Genomic DNA, 21,239 nt, shown 5'->3' with positions numbered 1-21,239 from the left:
AGAGCGCGACAGTGAGTCATTCTCGCTCACGATGTGTCTGATGTCTTGGCCTACCCTACATCCCCTTTCGTCTTTACCGACGACGTATTCACTTGGCCTTCAAGCTCAACAACGCGCGCATCGGTGTAAGCAACCTCTCTCGGGTGTGTTTTGCGTGCAGCGATATGCTGACGTCACTGCGCAGACCATCAAACGCGGTTGCTGCGACAGTGCTGGCGACTGCCAGGGTAATATCACAGCGATCAGCTACCAACATGCATCACAATGGTGTACCTGCATGCTAAACCTCATCCCTACACTAAGGTAGGCAAGTTACGTGGTTATCTGTATTCTGATATGCCTCTCCTGTCGTGCCAGGCGATGCGACAGCTCTCCTTGCCTCATCGTTACCTGTCATCCTCACTGGAGTTGTTGGTAAAGGTCACAGTCTCCATCATTAACAATCTCTTGTATTTCGATTCTGTTCAATCAGTCGCTTTTTTTTTGAGGAGTCTTTGCCTGATCGACAATCCCCTGGGGCGGTTCAACATGGACACTTCTACCGGGTCTCCCCTGATCAGCACATTGTTGTGAGTACCTCAATTCTTGGCCTGTGTGACAGAACACCGAATGCGACATCGTCGTTCAGCATTCGCCTCAGGTCGCCGGTGTTGAGCGACGCGTGCAACTCGCGTTTCAGCCTCAGGGTCCTCTGACACTCACGTCACAATGTCAGCCCGGCTAAAAGTGGGCCAGATGGATGTACTGATGCCGAGCACATCACCTCATGCACGCCTTCTGCTACTCGGATCTACCCACGCAGCAGCGCCTTCTATCCCCTTCACAGTTAGTACCTGTTTTGGACTTAGCGTGCATTAGTTTCGCCACCCAGTATGGAATCAGTATCCACATTCAGATCCTACCACATGCGCCGAGACCGTAAGGAAGCCCGTTTTTTGTTCCTTCATCCCATGACATTGTGGATTTGTCAAGGCTACGGGCCGATCATATGGCTGCCCGATGTTATACAACGGTTTCTAAACCTAGCATCTTCCGCTAGCTGTGAACCTTCTCGATCCATTAGACCAATCACGAACTGTGAGGTCGTACTATGGTTCACTTCGCGTCGAGCCATGCGGTCGCCTAACCTGCATGATCGCCACCATTGGGACAAAGATTGCTTGTCTACACGCGTCAGGAGCTTGACACGCGCTATGGAACACTCACTCCCGCTCGTGCAGAATCCGGGGAATCCTCAACTTTGTATCCGCCCTCATAACCGAACGCTCAGGCCCGACTCATTCTGTTCATGTTCATGTTTGTTCATACATTCGTTTTCTTCCGTTGTTGTCTGGGCGCATAGCTGCATATCTTGAACTGTTCAATCGGCCGTAGATACGACCGACCTTCATTCTTGTATCTTACGCGCAGTCATACAACATGTACTTTCGACCGGGATACGTGGTGGTGATTGTTGGGGCAATACTGACAACGATGTCAACAATCATCGTAGGGTTACGGTAAGACTGACTGTCGCTAAAGCGGCGTGAGTAAAGACTGATCAATTGAATAGATACTATTGCCGATACTTTCTCATGGGATCAGTCAGTGCAAGCGATCATCTCATGTTCGTCGCTCTTGTAAGTTGAAATATTGTATCATCTACTACAAAGCTTACAAGGTCCAGGTGGTTACATGGGGCAACTTCGTCGTAAACTTCTATCAAGACGAGACGAGCCGTCATTCCCGTCCAAGCTATCTGTTCAAACCAGTGAGTGAATCCAAACGCTGTCCGGGCGTCACTGTCTAACAAAAGCGTAGGAGGAGCATCCAGAGGTCGTGGAACATGTGCGCGGAAACCTTATCTCATGGTGGGTATACCGCTTGACCTACACCATTGGCCTAGGCTTCGTAAAACTCAGCATCCTCTTCTTCTACCGCGCCATCGCCGCCAACAAGACATTCCGTCGGCTCGTGTACGCTACGATCGCGTTTGTCTGCATGTACACATTTGCTGCGAGCATGGCGTCCACCTTCCAATGCGAAAACCCCTCAGACGCTTGGTCTACAGTCAACTACTTGGCACAGTTCGATCGCGATCCAAAAACCAAGCAAATACAGGTCAAATGCTTCGATCCTATCAAGCTCTGGGTGTTTTCCTCGGCCTCCAATCTGATAAGCGACATCATCATTCTCATGCTACCGCTACCGACGCTGCTCAGCCTTCGCATACCCATGGCCAAACGTCTGGCACTCATTGGCATATTTTCTGTTGGAGTCATGGCCATCACTGCATCGTCCGTACGAATGTGGGTTATGATGCTGTGGGCCGAGTCACCTTATAATTCGGCGCGTTTTGGAAACGACCTCCTTCTGTGGGGTCAAGTTGAGACAAACAGTGGAATCATCTCCTCATCTATACCATTCCTCCGTCTCTTATTCCGCAGCAAACAAAAGGAAGAGCGGAGCGCAACGCCGAGGAAGGTTTACAAAGTCCCTTCGCAGCCTCTCCAGATTGATGCCTTTAGCCAGCACAAAGCACTCGACATGGGCGAATGGCCGCTCCGGGACGAGAAGATGGCCACGGAGCAATCCAATTGCTTCATCACCATACACGCAGATACGATGCGTACTAGAGGCTCTGCTTGGGGTCCCTTCATCACGATACCGGAAAGCCTAAGCTCGAGCAGTAGAGGCGAGGCACAGCTGGAGCCCACACATAACCCGCATATGACAGTGTAAGGAAACTGGAAGAGAAATTTTGTACTTGTAACGATAATGATAATATGATTATACTGAGTTTGAACTTCACAAACAGCCATCGCAATCGTAATCCTATCTGTCAATAGTCGATTTCGTTGGAAGAGGGCGACGCGTGCTGTACTCTGGAACCGCACAGATCTCGTCCTTTGATCGCAAGAGCTATCAGCTGCAACAGAAGGTTTGCCACGACCGAACAGGGTATCCACGGGTGTCTAACGTGGGACGTCGCACAACGGCTGCAGCGTGACATGGGTCCAACGATGGCACCTTTCCATTTCCAGTTAACCTCGGGCGGACCCATCTATGGATGTCGATCTCATGCGGCTGCGCAGGTGTCTGGGAGAGCGATTGAGAGGTCACGTAGACGTTTATACTCGATCGCATCATCGTCGTGCTCCCAGCTACTAGGCGCCTGTTTATCCCAGCACACCGCCCAATCGCCGCTTCCCCACATCTCGGCTTAAGTCTTAAGCTGTTGGGTAATCACCAGCACCGTGGCTTCCTCACGCATCACCAAGCTCTTCCTCGCCGCTGTCGCTCTCTTCATTGCGACATCCGCCATCCTGGCTTCAATCCGACTCGGCGGACGCGTACCATCCATATTACAATACGTCAAGCCCTCTCCGCTCCGGAATCCTCTCTATACGCAACCGTTTAGGCCGCTCACCAACTCCACTATGGCTCCGTCGCAATACAAGACCCCGCCACAGCTGCCGCCCAAGTTCACAGCTACTAAGCAAAGCTTAGTTGACGATGCAAAGAGACTGGTATGTGGTCTTCCTGAGTTTTTGAACTTCTGCTTGCGATTGCTGCCACCGACCCCGCAGGAGGGGTGTTGCGACCGGATGCTGACACTTTCCAGATCGACAGGTCTCGCAGCGTCCAAGATGCTATCGTTCGCGATGTAAAGCCCGAGAACGCGAACTTCCAAAACACACTCCTCCAAATCGCCCGCGATGACAACAAGATGGCCATCGAATCGCATATCCTTGGCTTCTACAACGCTGTGTCAACAAGCAAGGAGCTGCGCGATGCATCCAGCGAGGTGGAACAGATGCTTGACGACTTTGGCATTGAGTCGTCCATGCGCGAGGACGTCTTCAATCTCATTGACGCTGTGCTGAAGAAGGGCGAGAAGCTGGATCCTGAGTCCCAGCGGCTGCTGGAGAAGGACCACAAGTCGTTCATTCGAAATGGTCTGAATCTTCCCGCGGGACCCAAGAGGGACAGGTTCAAGGAGATCAAGCAGCGTCTGAGTCAAATCGGCATCGCCTTCCAGAAGAACCTTAACGAAGAGAACGGTGGGCTGTGGTTCACACAAGAGGAATTGCACGGCGTGCCAGAAGACGTCACCTCAGGACTCAAGAAGGGAGAAGGCGAAAACGAGGGCAAGTTGTTCCTGACCTTCAAATACCCAGACCTCTTCCCAACCCTCAAGTACGCCACAAACCCGGAGACAAGGAGGAAGGTTTTTGTCGAGAATGAGAACAAGTGCAACGGCAACGTACCACTGTTCAGAGAGGCCATCTTACTCCGCGACGAAGCCGCCCGCCTTCTAGGCTACGACAACCATGCACAGTTCCGGATAGAAGACAAGATGGCGAAGACCACCAAGACCGTCGATGACTTCCTCGGTGACCTGCGCGAAAGGCTCGCACCAGGTGGCAAGAAGGAAATTGAGAAGCTGATGGAATTGAAGGAGCAAGACGTCAAAGAGAATGGAATCACAGGTCCGTTGGCCAAAGACTATTACCTTTGGGACAACAGGTACTACGATCGTCTGATGCTGGAGAAGGATTTCCAGCTCGACCACCAAGTTATTGCCGAATACTTCCCCCTACAGACAACCATCCAAGGCATGCTGAAAATCTTCGAGGAGCTCTTTGGTCTGGTGTTCGTCGAGATTGTGGGCGAGGAAGACAGGGCTGCCCTTGCTGACGGTGGCAAGGGATCCGACATTGTCTGGCACGAGGAAGTGCAAGTCTTTAGCGTTTGGGACGACAAGGGCGAGGGTGAAGGCTTCGTTGGCTATCTCTACCTGGATCTCTTCCCGTAAGTACCCTATGCACGGACCAACATCACGTGGCTTCATCCCGAAATATGTCCGAGCTTCTGCTAACTCAACACCAGACGTGACGGCAAGGTATGAAGACAACCACAACACTTCTAGAACACTTACTAACGTTGAAATCACGTGAAAAGTATGGGCATGCTGCCAAGTAAGTTGTGCCTATACGAAATGCATGTGAGACATACACTGACTTCGTATTTTCCAATCTGCAGCTTCAATCTGCAGCCTGGCTATATAGATGAGAACGGCAAGCGACGTTATCCCGCGACGGCTCTAGTCTGCAACTTTTCCAAGCCAACGAAGAAGAAGCCCTCACTACTCAAGCACGATGAAGTAGTCACTCTCTTCCACGAGCTTGGACACGGTATCCACGACCTGGTATCACGAACGACCTACTCTCGGTTCCATGGCACCAACACCGTTCGCGACTTCGTTGAGGCGCCATCTCAGATGCTGGAGAACTGGTGCTGGACACCTTCGCAACTACGCTCTCTATCTCACCACTACTCTTACATCTCGTCCGACTATGAGAAGGCATACTTAGAGTCATCAGGCGGCGAGAAGAAGCCGTCAGAGCAGATTCCTCAATCGTTGATCGCCAAGTTGATCTCTACGAAGCACGTCAATGACGCGCTGTTCAACTTGAGGCAGTTGCATTTTGGAACCTTCGATATGGCTGTTCACGAGCCGGCCAGCCACGAGGAGCTCGAAAAAATGGACATCACTGAGAAGTACAACTCTTTGAGGCACGAAATCAGTCAGCTCAAGGGCCCTGAGTCGCTGGAGGGAGACAAGAAGGGTGACTGGCACTGGGGTAATGGACAGGCTACGTTCGGTCATTTGATCGGTGGTTATGACGCTGGGTAAGACATGTTCAATCGCTCTGCCAAACATCACGTGCTAACCATGACAGCTACTATGGCTATCTCTCCTCTCAAGTCTACTCCACAGACATGTTCTACACTGTCTTCAAGGACGATCCTATGAACCCCAAAGAAGGCCGCCGCTACCGACACACCGTTCTTGAGCGTGGCGGTTCCAAGGAGGAGATGGAAATCCTTGAGGAATTCCTTGGCCGCAAGCCCCAGACAGAAGCCTTTTACAAGGAACTGGGAATCTCACAGTAGGCCCGCAGTTGATAACTGGGCACCAAAACGTGTATCTGAGAGGCTACCTCTTAAAGTCTCCTAGCACAGACGCGCACTCCAGCGCGCTACACGCACATAGTCTGCTAGCTTGTAGTCAACCCATTCTACAACGTTGCTCACAAAATTCTTCCCCATGACTTCACTTACTTGATGTTGCACTGGGGCGCTTTCTTCACAAAATACCTTTGTGCGTTAGACGATTCCCGCACGTAAGAGTTAGTGCCTAGTTACCCCGTGTACGCAGGGAGTGACAATCGCCCTTCGGCCGTAAATTCTATGGCTTTTCCCTTTGATCTTATTGAAAACATGATAGTCCCCCTTCTCGACTGTCGTCGCGCGTTAGACTCCCATATATCACAATCCAACGCTGGCGAAGGCGGCTTTGCGGCGGGATGCTGACATATATGAAGATGCGTTAATACAGACAGTCCACACTTGTTTGCGTTAGATCAAGGGTTTGTTGGATTATATCGTCAGTATCGATATCGCATGTAGGCCAGAGAAAATTCACAAAAGGATTATCTCTCCAAACTTGGTGCTGCCACTTTCGAGCCTGCGGCATTCCATCTGCTGCTATATTCCTCCGCTACACCCAGTTTTACATTCAAATGTCTACCCACCTCACTATTCCTGCACTCCACTACTCCTTCACCTCATTGTTCTCAGCGGTCCAGTCCATATCTAGTACGCTCAGACGCGAGGTCTGCTTTGCCTGCTCCCTGTTGAACGAGTGGGCGTGGCGGGCTCGGCCCTTGCTCAGGATACTCTTCTTGCGACAGAGTTTGAACTTTTTCGGCGCTGTAGTCGTCTAAGTGGTAGTTGGAGCTTCGAGAGGGTCGGCGACAATCGTAGGCACTGTAGTCGTCGGGGTAGTGTCGGGGGAGGGGACGAAGCGGCGCATGGATCGGTCTGGGAGGATATGAGCGGCGGCAATCTCGTTGGTGTTCTCTGCCCTGGCGACTGCCTCTACGCCTTGGAAGCCGTTGTCTTCGTTCTCGTTCTCCGCCTTGGCCAGTTCGTCTGAGTCCCCGGGGTCAGCTTCTTCGTCTTCTGCATCGGCGAGCTTGTCGTAATCGTCAGAGGCAAGCCCCCAACACGCTCCGCTATGGAATGCGGCCCAAGCTGCCATCTCTTCCTCTCCTTCCCTGTCGATCATCTCCTGTTCCGCATCACTAAGCGTGAGTGCTGCTCGGAACTGTTCTGTTGTCATTCCCACTAGTTCCTTCTTTTTGAACTCATCTAGCTCGTCGAGCTCCTCGCGCAGTTCATTGAGCGCTTCAAGGGAATCCTTGTCGCCCTTGCTGGTTGCCCTCACCAAGGCCTCCTGGTAGACTTGCTCAGCTGCTGCCTTCCAGTCATCCGCTTCCACCCAGGTATTGGCGGCGCAGGCGATGAGGAGGCAGTTTTTGATGATGTAATAACGCGGCATAGTCTCGTCGCTTCCATTGTGTTAGTGGATTTATACAGCAGATGACAAGATAGCTCTTACCTGAGGTTCTTCTTGGCTTCAGCGATACACTTCTCGCATTCATCCTTATCGAGGAGGTCCCAGGCAGCATTGAACTGCCTTGCATAAGCGTTCGCCATCGAGAATCTAGAACGAAGCCAACGTAGGGTAGAGAAGAATGATGGAGTCTCTCGGTAGCCGCTGAAGTTGTCGATGTACTTACCACTCACTTACCACTCACTCATCACTCAATCACCGCTCACTCACCGCTCAACAACGTCAGGCTATTGCAGGAAGGTAAGTCCTCGCTGGAATTGTGCGACATCGCTATCTTGAATTGAGAAAGTAACGGGATGTTAGCAGACGAAGCGTTTGAGCTACGTGGGGATTCTTCGCCTGACCTATCTGACGTAGCTAGCGCACTTTTGCCTTTAGGTCCGTACCAGCATACGATACACCAACTTTTAAGAAGTTTCTGACTGCGCTACCCACGCTATCAGAGACCAAGGAAGTGGAACCAAAAGTCTGCAAACATGGGAGAACGTGAGTTAGTCCACTCATTCAGCTCCCCAAGATGCCGGGCCGGCGTTCCCTCTACAAAGTGGAGCTAGTCGATCTAGAGATCAATTGAAACCTGGCAGACGGAGAAAGAGAACGTCCTGATAGACTCACAAGCAAAGAATGACGTCTAGCGATTATGAAGCACTGATGAAGCACTGGACGATCATCCCGACTGGGCGGGTATGGGTATGGAACAGTACGCTTCCAGTCGCCGAGCAAAAGGAGCTGCGACTATTTCCCGAAGTTCAACCCACAAAAGCAAGAGATATGCGGATATGGGAGAGCGAGACGATCAGGTTCGAGGCAGTACTAGGAAGAAATTCAGGGAAAGAACCCGCCGACAGCGAGAGGTATTGGACCTGGGGTGGCCCATATACCTCACCAAGTCGTATACATGCCGTGTTGCTAGATTTCTGTGGATGTGGAAAGAAAGACTCAAGCGTCTACAACGACGGAGACTTCGTCGGAGTTGATGGTTAGTTTTCAGAGGATATACACGTTGAACCCTAGGAGATGGTCAGAAGAGATGCTGATCCTATCAACGAGTAGGACAACGGATAGGCGCGGTTATTTAGGATCATGGTGAATAATGCTAATTCATGCGTCGATACAGACAGTCCACACTCGTTTGCATTGGATTGAGGGTTTGTTGGGTTGCATCGTCAGTGTCGACATCGCTTGTAGACCAACGCATTGTTAGCGAAGGCAGTATCACCCGACAATAAGAACTCCAGTAGTCGTCCGACTGAGCCACTGCCCCACTGACACTCTAAGCATACTCACATCAGAAGTCACCATAACATCCCAACAAGCCCCTTTGCCATCAGAGTATCATCCTTAACTTCCTTGCGCGACAACAGTATGGCTAAAGTCCTACGACCCTCACTAAGCTCCATTTCCTCATCCTTCACCTCTTGCTGCAATCTTCAGAAACCCTGCGCTGTTCGTGACTGCAGTATTAAAGTGCGATGGAGGCCAGACGTAGAAAGGAGAGGTGGCTATATATGCAAGCGGCATATGAATGAGCTTAGAAACGTTGCGACAGTGGTTGTTGAAGATTGGTATTTTACGCAGATGCTTGGAGAGGGCGGTCTAGGTGTATTGGATGGTTCTGAATGGTGGTAGAAGAACAAGAGATAGTGACAATGCCTTACAGTGGTTCACGTGTCAAAGCCTATTAACTATGACTTTAGCAATACGAGTTCTTCGGAATGTCTCGATAACAGGGGGTTGGTGACGCGCTCCTAGTGCATTCACGTTGATCGCTATGGCATGACCTACTTAATTGCTGGACCATCACGTTTTCAATAAGGCCAAAGGGAAAAGCTATAGAGTTTAGGGCTGAAGTGCGATTGCCACTCGCTGCGTACATGGGGTAAGTGCAGTGGATGACCTTCGCGCTAATGTTATCGCGGAAACCGCGGAAACCGTCCGCTTGCAACGTACGCAATACTTCCAGCTAAGATAAGACGCGTTAAGTCATTACTCGCCATATTCTACAACAACAACTGAATAGTCTGATAACAGATAGTTGTCGCGTCTAATTTGCATAACATGCAGACTCAGCATACTTGCATTCCTACAGGCCGAACCACACGTAAAGATCGAGCGTCACTGGCCCCGAGCTGCGGCTCATCGGTTCCACTACAACTTCTTTCCAAGCATGCGCAGTGAGCGCTGCGGGCTATGACGAAGATAAATATGGCATATACACAAACCCGTTTCTACCAGAACAAAGACGGCAGAGTTCCGCTACAATTGCAGAACAACTAGTCTGTGCCGCTCCCCGCAAAACCGGTCTCTCCCGCTGTCATAAACTGGTTGACGATTGGACGAAGTGAGATGCATGACTTCCTGCCTCGGGATGATAGGCAAAGCGTCGGAAATCGCCCTGCATCAACGCCAGACATCTAGCATGGAGCTTCTTCACTAATCAGGGCAAGTGGAGCAAAGATAAGCACATCCTGATAGGCCTGTCAATTCTCTCCGATTTTATCATAGTCGCTTTTCCAGCCCAGGTTGTTCGGACTGCTTCCGCACATGGTTGATAGTAGTAATAAAGGATATGCATCGGTGGCACTCTACTTCTCCAACCAGGCGCGTCGCGGGTTACTCTGGAAAAGGGAAGAAACATGAGTGCGCAGAAAGACGATGATAGTAAAGAGAATGGAATGTCAGCTCTGGCCTTGCAGCGGACTGTGTCCGGGAAGCATGAGCAAACACAAGCTCCGCATCAACATCTAGATGTAAGTCACTAGAACATGGTCAATCAAGCTTTACTTACGTAGTAACAGCAAAACTTTAACGTTTTGTCTCTCATTTCGACTGCCACTTCTCTAATTGCTACATGGGAAGCACTCGGATCTACCATGGCCACCGGCCTCATATCTGGAGGCCCGGTGTCACTGGTATTTGGGTATATACGTTCGTCTCATACACCCCCTGAGATAGCCTCCTTTCTAATATAAGATGCGACAGTCGCAGTCTTAGGAACTTTGGCGACGGCGTTGAGCTTGTCTGAACTTGCATCTATGTAAGTCGAGAACGCATTCGTTGGCAATAACATATCCTAACCTGCCTTTTCCTGACCAGGTACCCTTCAGCTGGAGGTCAGTACTACTTTGTGGTTCAGCTTGCTCCCAAGAAATTTCGAACAGCATGGGGATACGCCGCTGGCTGGATCTCCGTCTTTGCCTGGCAAACCTTCACTGCAAGTGCTCCGTTTCTTGGTGCAACAATGCTTCAGGGTATCATCGTACTCAACTACCCGGATTATTCGTATCAGAGATGGCATGGGACGATGCTGTACTGGGCCTTTCTTGGACTTGCAACACTTGTTAATGTCTTCGCCATCAAGAGCTTGCCTTGGGTGTTGCATGCAACATTCTTGCTCCATGTTGTACTCTGGCTTATTTTAGTCGTCGTTATCTGCGTTATCTCGCCCACCAAACATACCGCCGAATTTGTTTTCACCACTTACGTCAACGAGTCGGGCTGGAGCAGCGACGGTGTAGCCTTCAGCATAGGCCTACTGAGTAGCACGTATGTGCTTGCTGGTAAGTCCGCGCATACCCTACTATTGCTCGCACAGACTAACAGTATTACCAGGATACGATAGCGCGACCCATCTCACCGAAGAGATCAAAGACCCGGAGCGTAACGTCCCACGAGCTATGCTAGCATCAATCATCATCAACGGCGCGATAGGATTTGGATGGCTACTTGTCATCTTATTCTGTATGGGCGATATCACCGAAGCGATGGAGACAACGACCGGATACCCAATCATCGAGATATTCTTCCAGATAAGCCGTAGCAATGCAGCGGCTTCTGCCATGACCTGTGCCCTCATCGTCATGGCAGCTTTGGCAACGGTACCTCTTGTTCTGACCGCATCTCGAATGCTGTGGTCTTTTGCCCAGGACGCCGGACTGCCTTACTCGAAGACACTTAGCAGGGTTAGCGAGAGACACCACGTTCCCTTATCAGCGATAGCAGTGACCAGTGTGTTTCTTATCTTGATCGGTCTGCTAAACATCGGTTCCACTACCGCCTTCAACGCCATCGTCTCTTTGGGTACCGTCGCCCTATACATCTCATACCTGATGCCCATAGTGCTCATATTTTATCGACGGATAGCTCGCCCAAGCTCACTTTTGTATGGTCCTTTCCGGCTTGGGAAGCTTGGTATTGCCATCAATCTTGTTTCTATTGTTTATACTGTTTATGTATCCATATTCCTTCTCTTCCCACCATACCAACCCGTTACGGCTCAGAATATGAACTACGCCCCGGTCGTGCTGGGAGGCGTTCTCATACTGAGCGCTGTGTGGTGGTTCATAAAAGGAAAGAATGAGTTCGTCGGGCCGGTCATGGATACAATAGAAGGTCGACCTGCGCTGAGTGGTGCTCAAAGAGACGTATAGCCGAGACTGGCGATTGCTTGTCTGTGTGAACATGGTCATTAGCGTCGTCACGTTGAGGTGACGAGGTTGTTCGTAGAATAGCTTTCACCCTGGACAGAATAGCGATTCTCCAAAGAAATTCAATGGTATTCCAGGTAGCATCATCTATTGCAGATGCTGATACTAATGAATGTGATACATCTATGAAAAATAATTTATGTCCAAAGAAAGAAAATATACACACAACGCACGATTATACACGGCACAGTTTGCCGTTCTCGTTTGGTAGGCCATCAACACTTTCCACTCGCCACCTCTCACTACCCACACTCGTAGTCGCAAAGAACACATCTTGTGGATCAAGCTTCTTCTTCAACTCTAACAACCTAGGGTAGTTGTCACCGAAGAACGCGTTACCAAAGTCAGGCTCAAGACGATCAGCCTCAGCAAGGTAGGATCCGGCCCCAGGGCTGATGTCTCTCCAAGACTGCATATCGCCCGCTTGGAAATCTTTACGGATCTTCAAGATCTCCTCAGCGGTGCTGTTGATGGGCCAGCGCACAGATTGCATGCTGAACGAGACCAAGGGGCGCCAATGGGTGTTTACGGCGTTGTCGGTGTTGTATGGGTCCTTAGCCTGCATGTTGAAGTGGACTTGAACGCGGTTTTTCTCGCTCGATGCGCGGATGCGTTCGTAAACCCCTTGACGCTTCTCAGCCGTCTCGAAGTTTGCGCGAGGGAACAAACGCGATGCGGTCGCTACGTTGGGCTTTTGAACAGCTTCGAGAGGGAAAGAGTTGCGCCAAGCATCGTAGTAGTTGTCGTAATGAGTGATATTTGGGTCAAACTTGACGCCCAAATCATTAAGTTGATCGAACCAGGGCTGCAGGAGCGCAGTTGCTTCCTCTACGTTCTTTCCAGGCGCGAAGAAGGGCGAGAATGCAAATGAAAAGGTACCGTTGGATGGAATCAGTGTCCAGTATGTGTATGTTCCAGCGTCTGCGTTGTCGATCCATAGGTCGACGTAGGCGCGGATGGCAGCCCAGAATGTCTCGTTTCCGGTTTGGGCAGAAGTGAAGCCAAAGCGGGAGACTGTGACTTCGAGATCAGGATGGGCCTTGACAGTCACAGAGGTGACGACACCGAAGGTACTGCCACCACCGCCACGGAGAGCCCAGAAGAGGTCAGTGTTCGAGGTGCTGTTTGCGACAACAAACTCGCCGTCGGCTGTAACGACCTCCATGGAGAGGACACTATCAGCACCAGTACCGTATAAACCAGTCAATGGGGAGTGGCCGCCTCCTTGGATGTATCCTCCCATGACTCCGACTGTCTCTCCTTCGCCACCAACGACGATTCTGCCCTTCTCAGCGGCAGCCTTGTAGATCTCGAAGGCTTGCACACCGACACCGCTCTTGAACGCAGGGCCGGTCCAGTTGAGCTTCTCATCGACGTACTCTTCGATATACTCAATATCCTTCATGTTGTGTGTCCAGATACTAAGAGCATCCTTACCACCGCTCTTGCCTAGAAAGTCGTGGCCAGTGTTCTTGATAACGAGTCTGACACCAGTGTTGCGTGCGAAGTTTACCGCAGCCTGTACGTGCTTTGGCTCAGTGGCGTTAACAACGTACATAGGGAAGCCTCCACGGGTGCAGCCATGGGAGTCGAAGAGTACTGGCGGTGTGCACGTCATGCCTTGCGCGACCGGAGACATGATTTCGATGGGATCGATCATATGGATGTACGACTTCTGCCACGCTGCCACGGTGTATTCGGAGCATTTGGCAGCACTGTAGTCATGGCCAGGGTAACACACTGCCGCAAGAGGAGTGGGTGCATTGATAACACGGTCACCTGTGACTTTGTTGAGTTGTGACCAAGCTTCGTCGGACGGCCATTGAGGATCATCAGGGTAGACCTTGCATCTCGAAGTGTTTGTGGGCGTTGTAACATTAGGTGAGCCAGGGAGAAAGAGCGATCTGACTGCGGAAGGAACACCTTGGAGGTCCACATCTACGTTAAGGGTGTTGGTTTCAGCCTTGGCTGATAGGACAGGCGATGCTGTGGTTGAGGCAGCAGTCAGAACTGCGAGCCACAAAGCGACAGAGGCCATCTTTACGAGTTCGTCTGTAAACCAACGACTCAGAGTACAACCGAGTTTACCGGTCTTTGGAAAAAGATCGTCTCCCGTTGAACGGCTGCAGATCTGTATGTCGGTCAGAAAGTTTCTTTGTGCGTCATGAACGACCGTTTCTTACTGTACCTTTCGCCTGGGGCTTGCGGCTGCTGGCGTGTTACGGACCGTTGCGCACTGAGACGAGAAACAAAAGGATAGTCATATTGGTCATCTCAGTGACTGACTCGATATAGGAGGCAACGCCCAATATACCGTGCTTGGCAGGATGTGGGCTAATGCTCTTTGCCTTGAGTGTGACTGCTGATCTTCTCTAGAAACTGTGTTGACAGCTGAGATAGCCAGGGTCGATGACAAGGTATTGACTTGGTTACGAATCTGCGACCTATCCGCACTCCATGAGGGTTCATGTATGCAGCTGTTGCGTAACGCGCATTTTCTCACCTGCATATTCTCCTATATTGGACCTATCATAATGAACGATCAACAATTTCTAATGCAAACTTTGTACGCGTAAGGCTGTGAAGAGAGTATCGAATGCGCCCACGTGCGCTCGAATATGTCGTTGGGACTAGTCTCCGGCACATCGTTACTCGAGTCGTGAGGCTTGTCGTCCAGGGTCTGCTTGTTGGTGCCGTTCAAGCTGCCGGTAGTGCGAAGTTTGAGAGTCATGGTCGCATCCAAAACGGGAAGGAGCCGAAAATACCTTACTAACGCGCGAACCTGCAGCTCAGAATTCTCCTTTGAGCCGCGTTCCTGACCACGGCATCCGAACGCATTCACCACTATGCCAGCTCACGTTGCAATTGAGTTTGTTTTCTTGGGGGAAACACGTGTGCTGACCCGCCCTCCACGGCTCGGGCAATAAATTCCCAGCGCGGGATCGACCTCCGTCAGCCACCCGACAAGCCTCCAACATCATGTTCGGAGGATCGGCATATTTACTTCCCCTAATCGCAAGCGCTTTCAGAATATCGACTCGCCGCATCGCAGACATAATGCCTAGCGGAATAATTGTCCATGGCGTTGTCCAGGCTCCTCGCCAACCAACAGGGTGAACAGGCATCCAACCCGCGATTGAGGCCCGTGTTCAGGGCTGACCTGGACATGTCAGCCCGAATTCGGACCGTGAGGAACCTCTTTCGACTTTATGAGACAGCCTAGTCCTTGTTCTGGTCAAGCGAGAGGGGAAGTTACGAGCGGAGGATAACCATGTTGCCGCGATTATGGCCTGCATGATGAACAGCCTCGCTTTAGAACGACGTCTCCCGCGCCTGGCAGGTTTTCATCCTTGAGACATCAAGAGTCTAGAGCAGCGGCTGGCCCGATGCAACTTTTCACCTCGCCGTGCATCTGTCAGTCGTTAATGACAGCATCCTTCTTGGCCACCAAAGCATCTGATATTAAGGGATTGTACGTGCGACTACCCGCGTGGAGCGCTGGAGGACGCGGCATATACTAGTCACATAGCAAAAAACTTGAGCGTGTCCAGACGCGTTGCGGATACATTCGACTTTTTCCTGAGTGGGCCAATACTGCCTACATTACCCGTCATCCCTTCAGATCCTCACTGTTTGCGTCACTACTCCACGTTCGCTTCTCGGTGCGATCTACCGTCGTGGACCCACGATCTTCATCAACCCTCTGGTTCTCCCGGTTCACGATCGACTGAACAGGCGGACACTGGACATTACCCCGTGGGCTTCAACGCCTGTTGCCCATTTACGGACCGAGCACTCCAAGATTGCACGACTACGGCGACAAAACTCGGCAGTACCATGGTCGAAAGCCGACAATGCGAGGTTCTGGCCATTGTGTGTACTTTCACAGTCGTCGCTTCTTTTACAGTCTTCCTTAGAGTATGGTCGCGCTATCTCGGACGCAACTTTTGCTGGGACGACTGGTTGATTCTGGCTGCTTTTGTGCTCCTCATAGCGGATACCGTGGGAACATGGATGTACATCATATTGAGTGGCACTGGCTACCATATCTATGATCTGCCTAAGAAGTCGATTGAAGAGCAGCTTGTGGCGTTGAGATGGAACTTCACTGTTCAAATGCTGTACCATCCACGTACGTATCCCTTGGTCATTCAAGAGACTTCGCTAACAAGTTTAATCCCCTTCCAGTCATGGGATTGATTCGGGCTTCTATCATCATGTTTCTTTTCCGCATGAAGGACGGTCGTCGTCGCATAAGATACCCATTACACGTTACTTTCTGGCTCAACATCCTCTACTCCATCGGATCAACGATAGTCAACGTCGTACAGTGCACCCCCAGAGCCTATGCTTGGTCCAGGCCCGCCATGGATAGCATTGATGCTAACGGGAATGTCGTACCAGGCGGTACATGTATCGACTCGCGGACATTCGTATTGGTATCTTGTGCTCTATCGATTTTCATGGATCTCATTATCATTCCCATACCTTCCGTCATGGTGTGGGGTCTTCAGATGCATCGACGCACAAAGATCCTGGTAGTGATTGTGATGAGCCTGGGATGGATTGCGACGGGAGTGTCGGTAGGTAGGTTTATCGTATATTACTACCGATTTGCCCCTACCAACAAAGACCGTACCTGGGATATCGGTATTGGAATCAGCATCGCCGAACCTGCCGTACACATTATGACAGCATGCGCACCGGCGACTAAGTGCCTCTTCCGATACCTATTCCCACAGTATGGCACGAATCAGAACACGTCGTACTACCAGAACCGTACCGCGGATACAAACCGACACAATACCAAGGTATTCGGGAATTTCCACTTCGGGTTGTCCAACAACATAGACGATGAGATCACCATGGAGGGAATGGGAGGTGCACCGAGGACTGCTCCGCTTCCGCCAGTGAAGGATGACTCTGAATATGGGCTGAAAGCTATGGGAAGCTTTGAGTCAAAAGAGTATGTTGCAAGAGGAATAGGCAGGAAGAAGAGTTGTTCGAAGACGGCATGCACGGAAGCAAGCGAGCCAGTGGAGATCGAACCGAAGCATTGCCTGGGGCAAGCTCGGTGATTTTGTTTAGGGTCCTGCGTTGATGAGCGATGATAGCGTTTGATACACCGTGAATACCTTCACACCTCTTGCAGCACATAGTAGTAATCGATGACGTTTACGACCAGTGGAAACTTGAGCTTCTGAACTGCATTATCCCAATAGCAAGTGGTAGAGGTCGAAAGTGACGATTGTACGCGTGATCGCGCTGCCACGTGAAAGCCTAGCGCGTTATGGTGGGGCGCTACCGAGACCCTTGCCCAGGTGAGACGGAATAACAAACATTGGCAGCAGCGTAATTCAGCACGACAGCACATGCAGCCACCATGAGGATTATAGAACTTGTAATCGATGTGAGCACTGCCCCAGACTGTATTTGGCGCCTTCTAACATGAATCCAGGGCTACAAGTCATACGCTGTCCGAACAGTCATCTCTGGCTGGTAGGGCTTGTTTACGCTCCCCTTGCGAAGAGACCGGCGACTGACAACTGGGCAGGGACGAGAGCTTCAATTCAATCACGGGTCTCAACGGATCTGGAAAGTCGAACATTCTCGATTCGATATGTTTCGTGCTGGGAATCAACAACTTGAGCGTGGTGCGGGCGCAGAACTTACAGGTGGGTGTAGAGAGGGGAAGGACCATGCGGAGCGAAAGAGCTTACACCGCTGCAGGATCTCATCTACAAGCGCGGCCAAGCAGGCGTTACGAAAGCGAGCGTTACCATCGTGTTCGACAACCGCGACAAATCGAAGAGCCCCGTTGGCTTCGAGGAACATGCGCAGATATCGGTGACAAGGCAGATCGTGCTCGGCGGCGCGAGCAAATACCTCATCAACGGACACCGCGCGCAGCAACAAAGCATACAGAACCTGTTCCAGTCTGTGCAGCTCAACATCAATAACCCCAACTTCATGATCGCACAGGGAAAGGTTATGCAGGTGCTGAACATGAAGGCCAAGGAGATTTTGGCTATGCTTGAGGAGGCTGCTGGAACGCGCATGTTCGAAGACAGGCGGGACAAGGCCTATAAGACCATGGCAAAGAAGGAGATGAAGGTGCAGGAGATCACCGAGCTACTACGAGACGAAATCGACCCCAAGCTCGAGAAACTACGAATGGAGAAGCGTGCTTTCCTCGATTTCCAACAGACGCAGAGCGAGCTCGAACGCCTCACGAAGCTGGTAGTCGCGTACGATTACATACGATACAACGAGCGGTTACAACAGTCTGCCGAAGACCTCGAGGCCAAGAAGCAAAGGGCGAAGGACCTCGACGAATCTTCTGTGCGCATGAAGAAGGAGATAGAGAACCTCCAAGAGGATATTAAACAAACAAAGGCAACACGCGAGCAGGAGTTACGCAAGGGGGGCAAGTTCCAGGCACTGGAGGAAGAGGTCAAGACGAATTCACACGAGATCGTCCGCCTGACGACGGTTCTGGACCTAAAGAGGACGAGCATGGCCGAGGAGGCAGACAGGAAGGAAGGTATTGAGAAGAGTGTCAAGGAGCTGGAGAAGCTTCTACATGAGAAGAAGCAGACGTACGAGAAGTTGCAGGAGAAGTACCAGACAGCCCACGCCGAGCTGGCCAAGCAAACAGAGGAAGTAGAGAAGAAAGAAGAACTTCTACAAACCCTACAAACCGGCGTGGCGTCCAAAGAAGGTCAAGAAGGCGGTTATCAGGGCCAACTGCAAGATGCCAGAAACCGAGCGAGCGCAGCTGCCACCGAGCAAGAGCAGAGCAAGCTCAGAATATCGCATCTCGAAAAGCAGATCAAGGAGGATGAGCCCAAAGCGAAGAAGGCAAAAGAACAAAATTCTGGACTCCTAAAAGACCTCGAGGCATTAAAATCCCAAGCCAAGAAGCTAGAGGCGGATCTGGCGAAGCTGGGCTACAACGAAGGTCAAGAGGCGGACATGTACCAACAAGAATCGCATCTTCAAGCACGTATACGGGAATTCCGACAGCAAGCCGACGGCATGAGGCGACAAGTTGCAAACATCGACTTCAGCTACAGCGACCCCTCCCCGAACTTTGACCGATCTCGTGTAAAGGGTCTTGTCGCCCAACTCTTCACACTCGAGAAGGAACACACCAGGGCAGGTACAGCTTTGGAGATTTGTGCTGGTGGCCGGCTGTACAACGTCGTTGTCGACTCAGCTGCTACTGGTAAGCAGCTTCTCGAGAACGGCAGGCTGAAGAAGCGCGTGACAATCATTCCGCTCAACAAGATCGCGGCATTCAAAGCGTCGGCGGAGAAAATTGGAGCAGCGCAAAAGATTGCACCAGGCAAAGTCGATCTGGCTTTGTCGCTGATTGGATACGAGCACGAGGTCAACGCCGCCATGGAGTACGTTTTCGGATCAACACTTGTCTGTGAGGACGCCGAGACCGCTAAGCGCGTGACTTTTGATCCCGCAGTGCGCATGAAGAGTGTCACTCTACAAGGAGATACTTATGACCCTGCTGGTGTGTTGTCTGGTGGTAGCGCGCCTCAATCTAGTGGAGTTCTCATCACTCTTCAAAAGCTTAACGAGATTACGACAGAGCTTGGTTCGCAAGAGTCCCAGCTCCGGTCTTTGCAGGATACTATGGCTAAGGAGAAGAAGAAGTTGGATGCCGCACGCAAATCGAAGCAAGAGCTCGACCTCAAAAGGCATGAGATCAAGCTCACCGAGGAGCAGATTGGCAGCAACTCCTCGTCATCGGTACGTCAAGCCTGACACTCAGGTCTGAAATTATTGCTAATCCTGTACTAGATCATCCAAGCGGTGGAAGAAATGAAGCAGACCATCGCTCAGCTCAAGGAAGACATCAAGGCGGCGAAATCTCGACAAGAGGAAGCCAACAAAGACGTGAAGCGCATCGAGCGCGATATGAGCGAGTTCAGCAATAACAAGGACAGCAAACTCGCCGAACTACAGTCATCACTTGACAAACTCAAGAAGGCTCTGAACAAAAATAGCGCTTCCATCAAGCCACTGCAGACCGAGATGCGCGAAGCCATGGTCGAATCTGAGCAATGCGGTAGCGACCTTGCGGCAGCACAAGAGCAGCTGGAGGAGGTTCAGACCACCCTGCAATCTCAACAAGCAGAGATGGACGAGTTGTTGGCTGAACAATCTCGTGTCCAGGTAGGTTTTCTCAGCATGATGTTTTTATCAATATTGACATTGCTAGGACGCACACGACTTAGCTGCAGCCCATCTGAGGGACGAGCAAGCGAAATTGACCGGCTTCGATGAAGAGCTTCGTTCGCTCGAAGACGCTATCAGATCAAAGAACTCATCAATCACTGAGGGTGGTCTGGAACAACAGAAGCTCGGCCACGAGATCGAGAGGTTTCACAAAGAACAAGAAGGTGCTGCTAGTCATGTCAAGGCGCTTGAAAAGGAATACGAGTTCATCGCAAATGACGCGGAGCTCTTTGGACGCACCGGAACGGTTTATGACTTCAAGGGCGTGAACATGAACGACGCAAAGATTAGGCGAAAGTCATTGGAAGAACACTTCCAGCAGAAGAAGAACAAAATTAACCCGAAGGTCATGGCTATGATTGACAATGTTGAGAAGAAAGAGGCGAGTCTCAAGAAGAATATGCAGACGGTCATCCGCGATAAATCGAAGATCGAGGAGACTATCGTCAAGCTTGACGAGTATAAGAAAGAGGCGCTCCACAAGACATGGACGATTGTCAACCGCGATTTCGGCCAAATCTTCAACGAACTGCTACCAGGCAGTTTCGCAAAGCTGGATCCTCCCGAGGGCAAGACAATTTCTGATGGTCTGGAAGTCAAAGTTATGCTGGGAAAGGTGTGGAAGCAGTCACTGACAGAGCTAAGTGGTGGCCAAAGGTATGCGCCCGCCCGTACTCCCCCGAAACGCATGCGCTAACATCTCTTAGGTCACTTATCGCACTATCTCTTATCATGGCTCTTCTCCAGTTCAAGCCTGCGCCGATGTACATTCTGGACGAAGTTGATGCTGCGCTGGACCTGTCCCACACACAAAATATCGGTCGTCTGTTCAAAACTCGCTTCAAGGGATCGCAATTCATCGTCGTCAGTTTGAAAGACGGCATGTTCCAGAATGCGAACCGTATATTCCGCACACGGTTTGTTGACGGTACAAGTGTGGTACAAGCCACATCAGGGTCTGGATAGTCGTTGATGTTTTTGTAATGCGTTATGAGGCATGCTTTGGATACCCGGTGCGCATGGGTTGGATT

The 21,239-nt window shown here is 51.0% G+C and overlaps 6 protein-coding genes across 6 annotated transcripts; 4 read left to right on the top strand and 2 right to left on the bottom strand.

Annotated features, from left to right (window-relative positions):
- Positions 1 to 1,473: 1,473 nt before the first annotated feature.
- Positions 1,474 to 2,721, top strand: J4E82_000810 (uncharacterized protein; the record flags this gene model as incomplete). Its single annotated transcript, XM_051727130.1, has 4 exons — positions 1,474 to 1,499; positions 1,553 to 1,619; positions 1,667 to 1,750; positions 1,801 to 2,721. The coding sequence occupies 4 exons, from the start codon at positions 1,474 to 1,476 to the stop codon at positions 2,719 to 2,721; spliced, it is 1,098 nt and encodes a 365-aa protein (XP_051592937.1).
- A 698-nt stretch (positions 2,722 to 3,419) lies between these two features.
- On the top strand, positions 3,420 to 5,940 carry J4E82_000809 (uncharacterized protein; the record flags this gene model as incomplete). The annotated part of the gene is made up of 4 exons (XM_051727129.1): positions 3,420 to 3,509; positions 3,605 to 4,794; positions 5,026 to 5,676; positions 5,727 to 5,940. The coding sequence occupies 4 exons, from the start codon at positions 3,420 to 3,422 to the stop codon at positions 5,938 to 5,940; spliced, it is 2,145 nt and encodes a 714-aa protein (XP_051592936.1).
- An 829-nt stretch (positions 5,941 to 6,769) lies between these two features.
- J4E82_000808 (uncharacterized protein) lies at positions 6,770 to 7,548 on the bottom strand (the record flags this gene model as incomplete). The annotated part of the gene is made up of 2 exons (XM_051727128.1): positions 6,770 to 7,400; positions 7,451 to 7,548. The coding sequence occupies 2 exons, from the start codon at positions 7,546 to 7,548 to the stop codon at positions 6,770 to 6,772; spliced, it is 729 nt and encodes a 242-aa protein (XP_051592935.1).
- A 2,553-nt stretch (positions 7,549 to 10,101) lies between these two features.
- On the top strand, positions 10,102 to 11,895 carry J4E82_000807 (uncharacterized protein; the record flags this gene model as incomplete). The annotated part of the gene is made up of 5 exons (XM_051727127.1): positions 10,102 to 10,215; positions 10,264 to 10,393; positions 10,448 to 10,502; positions 10,562 to 11,025; positions 11,078 to 11,895. 5 exons carry the CDS (start codon positions 10,102 to 10,104, stop codon positions 11,893 to 11,895), a joined length of 1,581 nt encoding a protein of 526 aa, XP_051592934.1.
- Positions 11,896 to 12,127: 232 nt separating this feature from the next.
- On the bottom strand, positions 12,128 to 14,461 carry J4E82_000806 (uncharacterized protein; the record flags this gene model as incomplete). The annotated part of the gene is made up of 3 exons (XM_051727126.1): positions 12,128 to 14,083; positions 14,190 to 14,324; positions 14,456 to 14,461. The coding sequence occupies 3 exons, from the start codon at positions 14,459 to 14,461 to the stop codon at positions 12,128 to 12,130; spliced, it is 2,097 nt and encodes a 698-aa protein (XP_051592933.1).
- Positions 14,462 to 15,789: 1,328 nt separating this feature from the next.
- J4E82_000805 (uncharacterized protein) lies at positions 15,790 to 21,174 on the top strand (the record flags this gene model as incomplete). The annotated part of the gene is made up of 8 exons (XM_051727125.1): positions 15,790 to 16,084; positions 16,141 to 16,988; positions 17,411 to 17,451; positions 17,507 to 17,627; positions 17,683 to 19,719; positions 19,771 to 20,145; positions 20,192 to 20,865; positions 20,916 to 21,174. 8 exons carry the CDS (start codon positions 15,790 to 15,792, stop codon positions 21,172 to 21,174), a joined length of 4,650 nt encoding a protein of 1,549 aa, XP_051592932.1.
- Positions 21,175 to 21,239: the final 65 nt, after the last annotated feature.

This window comes from Alternaria postmessia (assembly GCF_024291825.1).
Source record: "Alternaria postmessia strain BMP 2775 chromosome Unknown scaffold_3, whole genome shotgun sequence".
NCBI classification, from domain to species: Eukaryota; Fungi; Ascomycota; class Dothideomycetes; order Pleosporales; family Pleosporaceae; genus Alternaria; species Alternaria postmessia.
This window is presented reverse-complemented; position numbering and strand designations above follow the sequence as displayed.